Source organism: Clinocottus analis, unplaced genomic scaffold, assembly GCF_023055335.1.
Source record: "Clinocottus analis isolate CAN_PGR_092001 unplaced genomic scaffold, fCliAna1.0.p SCAF_2, whole genome shotgun sequence".
In the NCBI taxonomy this organism is placed as follows: Eukaryota; Metazoa; Chordata; class Actinopteri; order Perciformes; family Cottidae; genus Clinocottus; species Clinocottus analis.
The window spans coordinates 1,700,718-1,707,714 of NW_027175931.1; the positions used below are offsets into that span (position 1 = coordinate 1,700,718).

The 6,997-nt window shown below is 48.7% G+C and overlaps 1 protein-coding gene across 1 annotated transcript in view; it reads left to right on the plus strand.

Annotated features, from left to right (window-relative positions):
* The window catches only part of LOC137790898 (large neutral amino acids transporter small subunit 4-like), a 20,458-nt gene that overhangs the window by 9,852 nt on the left and 3,609 nt on the right, over positions 1-6,997 (plus strand). The window contains 3 exon segments of the mRNA XM_068585483.1: positions 5,588-5,680; positions 5,795-5,928; positions 6,534-6,751. Coding sequence (XP_068441584.1) covers positions 5,588-5,680; positions 5,795-5,928; positions 6,534-6,751 — 445 coding nt within the window.

The following is a 6,997-nucleotide window of genomic DNA, read 5'->3' on the forward strand; positions in this document are numbered from 1 at the left end:
AAAAGCGTCTATTTTAAGAACACCTGTAACCTTCTGAGCGCCGGCGTCGTTAAAGACTCCCTCGGGGTCAGAGCGACCCGACCCGGCCTCCCTTTCATCCTCCTCTTCCTCAAAAGCGCGTGCTTCCTCTCTCCTGCCACCTCCTGACGAGCACTTTTGACTCCTTCGCCCTCTTCCTCTTCCTCGTCTCCCTCCTCTTTGTCTTGTGCACTTTCCCTCATTTTCCCCCGTGGATTCACACTCGGCTCAGGAAAAAACAGGGAGTGAAGCTGAGGAAGAGGAGGAGGAAGAGGAAGAGGAGGGGTGTTTCATTCCCTCCACGCTCTTCATCCCTCCCCATTCTGTGGCTGTAAACAGCTTCACGTTACAGAGAATCGCTCCTCTTTATGACTAAACGTTCGCGAACAGACCGCCTCCTTACACACACACACACACACACACACACATATATGCATACATACACACACACCCACAGGCCGACGTGAAGCCCCTCCTCTTGTTCTTCGTCTCGAGGCACGTGTCGGACCCTCCTCTCTGCTTCCTGGGTTCGGTCCCCCGGTCTGCAGCTCTTAATCTAATCTCCATCTGTAACGTGGACTTCCTCTCTTCCTTCCCGCTGCTTTTCCTTGTCGAGAAAAATCCAAAATGTCCTTCAATGCCCTCGGTGACTTCTTGTTCGGTGGAAAATGTGTTTTTTTTATTGCGTAAATAAGGAATGAGAGTAAAAAAAAAAGGCAATCTGCTGGAGATTGCAGCGTGAGATGGAGGAAGTACAGTGTGTTTTATTGTTGGAGTGAAGGGAGGATGTGGAGAGAGAGGAGGAGGAGGAGGAAGATGGGGGGGAGGAATGCCAAAGGTCAAGTCCTATAAGATCTGTGATGTCGGTCTGGATATCTGCTGCAGTTGGCGTCGAGGTTTTCGGGGTTTTCTGCGTCAGCTCGAGGGCGGCGTGCGTCCCGCTGGTCGCCGGCTGGTCGTCAGCTCGTCTTCACAGCCCACCGGGCTTCTCTTTACGATGGAAAGGAGTCCGACCCCCCGGAGCCGGACCGATCTGAACCGGTTCTCCACGGTCCTGGATAAAGTTTCCACTTGCTGCAGCAAAAAAAACCCTAAAAAACCCTCTTCCTTCTTTCGTTTCTCTGTTCTTTCCTCTCAAAAAGCTCCGTCCAGTTTCCTCTCCTGCCCTTAGACCTCGTCTGCATGTTTTCTCTTCGTCTTTTCCCTTTTCCTTTTACAACACTCAGCAACACGCTATTACGCAACACACACACACACACACACACACACACACACACACACACACACACACACACACACACACACACACACACACACACACACACACACACACACACACACACACACGTGAAGGCCAGATGGTTCGCAGCCTCGAAAACCAAAGTTGGATTCAATATAATTGACAAAAGAAAGCGCAAACGTGAAATTTTCAGAGTTCTTTAAATAATTACGGCTATATTTTCATATTATATTTACATATTATTACATTCAAAGCATGGGAAGAGAAACCGGTTCAGAACAAGACACTCTTTGACCGTTCTTGCCTGAGGCTCTGCTTAATATATATATATATATATATATATATATATATATATATATATATATATATATATATATATATATATATATATATATATACTTTGCTGGCACTGATAACATTCATGAAACAAGTTTCAACCGGCCCTCGTTTAGGTGACCTGAGCTAAAAACATGTTTTCTGGTGTTAACAGGCGTCGACAGGTTTGTGAGCTCGTGTGAGATGCTAACGTGCTACCAGTTAGCAGTTAGCAGGTTTGGGGTGATGTGAGGTGAGTTTATGTTCTCCACAGACATTTTAAAAGCTCTTTTTCTGGCAGTGGATCGAGTGCTTGATTAGCCCCGAAAAAAGGGGAAAGACTTTTGTTTCATTCGTCTAAATCTGACAGTTCAGTTCAGGCCTCCGAGCTGAGCCGTCATCCCCAAACAAAAAGTCACGCTGAGTCATGACAAACAGGTTGCTGCTTGTGTTGAACACTGAGTTACCTGGATACTGTTCAAACAAAAAAACCCTCCCATGCATGGATCCACTCATTGGATGCGTGCATGTCCGCCGCCGGCCCGATCCTTCCCCTCCAGGTGACTGCGCCCGAGCCGAAACAGACCTTTAGTGGCTTGTCCAAACACCGAGCCCATCTGTGTGTGTGTGTGTGTGTGTGTGTGTGTGTCCTGCCTCCTTCTGCGTGGATACACTGTGACTAAAGCTAACAAAAGAGCTATTCAGGGAAGAGGCAATAACAAAACATATGGCGGGGTGTTACTGTTTAACGACGGGTCTGCTCTGCGTCGCTACGCTAACGGGCTAACTCTTATATTTATACTCTGAGATCAAAGCAGTTAGGAGACGAGGGAAGCCTGGCGAGGCAGGAAAGGTATTTCCAGAACAAACACCAGGTGCCTCTGGTTAGGACGGTCACATACTGTACACCTCGGTGGCAGAGAAACACACGCGATACGTCACACCGCTAGCCGCTAGCTGCTAACGGTGTCGCTTTAAGATCGGCAATGTGGATCAGTCCAGTTTGAAATGTGTGGACGGCACTTGCATTTGAATCACTCTCATGATGTGTTAACCTTTCATCTCGTGGCTTCATCAGAGAAATGATAATCGCATCAGCTTGAGTTGTACTTTGTGTTCGTGCTAGTTAGCTAATATTAGCATGCTAACACGCTAAACTAAGATGGTTAGCATGATCATCTGATGGACTCGGAACTGACTGGACTCAGAATTGTCTGCATTGAGAGTCTTCACCTCTCACGGACGGCAGGTGAACCACCAGAGGAGTAAATATGAGTTAGTTCTAGATGCCAGGAAGCTAATTTTAGAGAGAGAGAGAGAGAGAGAGAGAGAGAGAGAGAGAGAGAGAGAGAGAGAGAGGGTTTTTATAGCAACAACAGGTCCTCTCCATGTGTTGACGTGTCACAGCAGTAACATGGTGTCTGTTATCTTTCGACTGTGTGCGGTTCCCATACAGTCAGTGTGTTGCTTTGTTGTGTGTCGGTTCAACGCCCGAAGCCAACAGCGGATTACTCATCCTCCTCCAAAAGGTTTAACGGCCTCAAACCCGTCTGCTTGAAATATGCGTTAATGACTCTCAATACAAAAACACTGTAATCTGCTGAACCCACAAACTTCTTCTTCTTCTTCTTCTTCTTCTTCTTCTTCTTCTTCTTCTTCTTCTTCTCGGGAAGCAGCTGACTGTGACTCAGAACCCAGAGAAACTCCCGGAGTGACGTGCAACGCTCATCATCAGAAACTCAACGTTATTTCTGTTGTTGCACACACAGAGCGTTTGAGGTTTTCTCTCTTTGTTTGTCTGGCACGGCTCCATCAGCTCACGTGATTTTGTGTTTCTCAAACTCAATCTGCGGTGCGCCTCGGGCGACAGCGCTGCTTCCAAACGAACCGTCTCCCAGAGTGATTAAACAAACCTTGTCGCGTTAGTGGGAGAAACACAACGGAGGGCTGGATAGTGACCCAACTTATTAGCATCGTTTCTGCACCGCGGAGCCAAACCTGGAGGCCGAGTATCAGAACTTCATCGGTTTCTGAAACCAGTTGAAACGTTAATATTAATGTAACCAGTAAGCATTACCAAGGAAGACTGATGCGGTATTAATCTGGACAAAAGAAACTGTAAGAAAACGACAGGTTTAACCATCAAAACGGCAGAAACCAACATCCACAATGCTCCTCTGGTTGTATAGAAGTCTATGCTTCATGTGTTAAAGCTGCATTCTCTCTCCTGACCACCAGGGGGCGACTCCTCTGGTTGTATAGAAGTCTACGCTTCATGTGTTAAAGCTGCATTCTCAATCCTAACCACCAGGGGGCGACTCCTCTAGTTGTATAGAAGTCAATAGAAACTCACTCTAGTAAATGATGATGCTTTAGGGGCGGGGCTACAAGGTGACTGACAGGTCGCTTTACTCCACGTCATGCCAAAACCTTTTTTCCTCCCGATCGAAGCTCTCTTGCAAAAGACCGACTGCGAGCACTGACCCCGCGCTCGCAGTCAACTGGAGGATGAGGAAGTGAACCTGATGACTCTGCATAAAGGTCGGCCATCTTCCCCCCCACCCTCCTCTTTGGTTTGTGAGTCCGTCTCCTCCGACTCTTCCGGTTGAGCGCCGCTAAGAGGGGAACCCGGGAGCGTTGCGTTGGACGCCGTGGCGCCCAGATTTAGTCCAATTACTCCTGAGTGACGTCCATGTTTTGGGGTCGAGAGGGTTCAGGCTACTTCCTAACAAGCTGCGCCCCCCCGCGGTGAGCACAGCGGCCTGACGGACAGGCAGAGGAGGACAATTGGAGAGGAGGGGGCGGGGCCTACGGGGCTATTTACGACCTGTGGTAATGTCACGCCCGGTTCTGGCTGCGCGCCCCGGCTCTTTCCCCCAGTAACCCACTTCATTCCTTGCCGGCGAACCAGAAGTTTGATTTCGTGTAATGCTTCAATAGAGACGTTAAATACCTTCGCCACATGTTGCTTACACACTCTTTGTGTGTGTGTGTGTGTGTGTGTGTGTGTGTGTGTGTGTGTTGCTTTTCTTGAAGGAGGCTGTGTTGATGCTTTGAAACGTGTCTAGAACAGCATGTCTTCTGGTCTCGGGTCGAGTGTCATTACGCAATCCTCTCTGTCTCTGCACCACTTCAAAAACAGTTTGGTAGCTTCCACCGTGCCGCTTATTTTAGACTCCTTTGGTTGTATAGAAGTCTGTGCTTCATGTGTTAAAGCTGCATTCTCTCTCCTGACCACCAGGGGGCGACTCCTCTGGTTGTATAGAAGTCTATGCTTCTTGTGTTAAAGCTGCATTCTCTCTCCTGACCACCAGGGGGCGACTCCTCTGGTTGTACAGAAGTCTATGCTTCATGTGTTAAAGCTGCATTCTCTCTCCTGACCACCAGGGGGCGACTCCTCTGATTGTATAGAAGTCTATGCTTCATGTGTTAAAGCTGCATTCTCTCTCCTGACCACCAGGGGGCGAGTCCTCTGGTTGTATAGAAGTCTATGCTTCACGTGTTAAAGCTGCATTCTCTCTCCTGACCACCAGGGGGCGACTCCTGGTTGTATAGAAGTCTATTCTTCATGTGTTAAAGCTGCATTCTCTCTCCTGACCACCAGGGGGCGACTCCTCTGGTTGTATAGAAGTCTATGCTTCACGTGTTAAAGCTGCATTCTCTCTCTGACCACCAGGGGGCGACTCCTCTGGTTGTATAGAAGTCTATATAAGTGACTCTACTTCTCTCTTGATATATTCCCTCAGTAAACATTGTAAACATGAGTTTATGTCTCAATCTCTAGTTTCAAGTCTTCTTCAATACAGCATGATGGTCATTTACATCACTTCCTGTTTACTGGTTGCAAAAAAACAAGATGGCGACAGCCATAATGCTAAACTCAAGGCTTCAAAACTGCAATCCAACAAATAGTTGAAGTAATGACGACTAGGTCTCCTTCTCATACACGGTCTGTGGATGGATGTTTCAAGGACACACACATCTCGTCACACACAACCTGTTGCCTCTCCGCAGCTCCCCAACATGTTCGGGGACCTCCGGTCGACCTTCATCGCTCTGATGATCGGGTCCTACGCCTCCTCCGCCGTCACCTTCCCCGGCATCAAGGTAGCATTTTGGCGTCACCTCAAAACTCATTCATCCATTTTGAGCATGAACAGTGTTGCCTGATGGGAACTACGGGAGGTGTAGTGACCCCGTGAGCGTGATGTTCCCGGTCAGGTGATCTACGACCTGGGAGCCACCTTCATCGTTATCCTGCTGGTGTGGGCCGCCTGCGCCTGCCTCGTCTTCTTCAACTGCTTCATCAACTGGCCGCTGGAGCCTTTCCCCGGACCGGAGGACATGGACTACACGTGAGACGAGACACACAGACACACACACATATACACACATATACACACACATATACACACAAGTATACACACACGTATACACACAAACAGACACACACACACACACACACACACAGACGTTAGCGTGTCTGTAGCCTCCAGCTGAACTCGGGTTAAACTGGAGGGATTTCCTCTGAGCCCGACCGCTTTACCTCAGAGATCACCGCCATTACTCACGTGCACACACGTGCACACACATGCACACACGTGCACAGTGCAGTGAATCCCAGCGCAACGCGGCGGCGGCCTACAGACAGGAAGGACCATAAACCCAGATCATCATCTGGCTTTGCTCTCAATCACCTGGATCCTTTGTTTCCTCCTTTTCTCTTCTTTCTCTTCTTTCTCATGAAGCTTTTTCAGCCAAACTTCATTGTCCGGAATGGAAAATGTATTAATGATTAAATAAAATCAACAGAGATTTAGAAGATTGGACAAAAAAAAAGACAAAGAAATGTCTTATTCTATTGTATACGCTCGTCGCTAGCTGTTAGCTTTAGCTCAATGTCACAATGAAACATCATATATATCGAGCCCCCGTTTACGCCCCTCCTCCTTTCCTTCAGGGTCAAGATCAAGTTCAGCTGGCTGGGCTTCGACCACAAGATCACGGGGAAGCAGTTCTACCACCAGGTGACCACGGTGGGGCGCCGCCTCAGCGTGGGCAACTCCATGAAGCAGCAGCAGCCGCCGCCGCCGCACGCCGACCTGGCCTCGCAGGAGGCCAACAAGCTGTGCCTCTCCACCGTGGACCTGGAGGTGAAGTGCAAGCCCAAGGAGGAGAGTAAGTCTGGGAGGCGTCGGGGCCGCGGCGTCGTTAATGACGTATTTGTTCTTTCATATATATATAATCCTACGTACGGTGGCATAAACCCCGGGGCCCGACCTCCATCCGTGCACCTGAAATGTCCCTTTAGTATTGTCCGTTTAGCTCCTTTCCTTTAGCTCCTTTCCTTTAGCTCCTTTCTTTTAGCTCCTGTTCTTTTAGCTCCCGTCCCTCTAGCTACGTCCTTTTAGCACCCATCCCTTT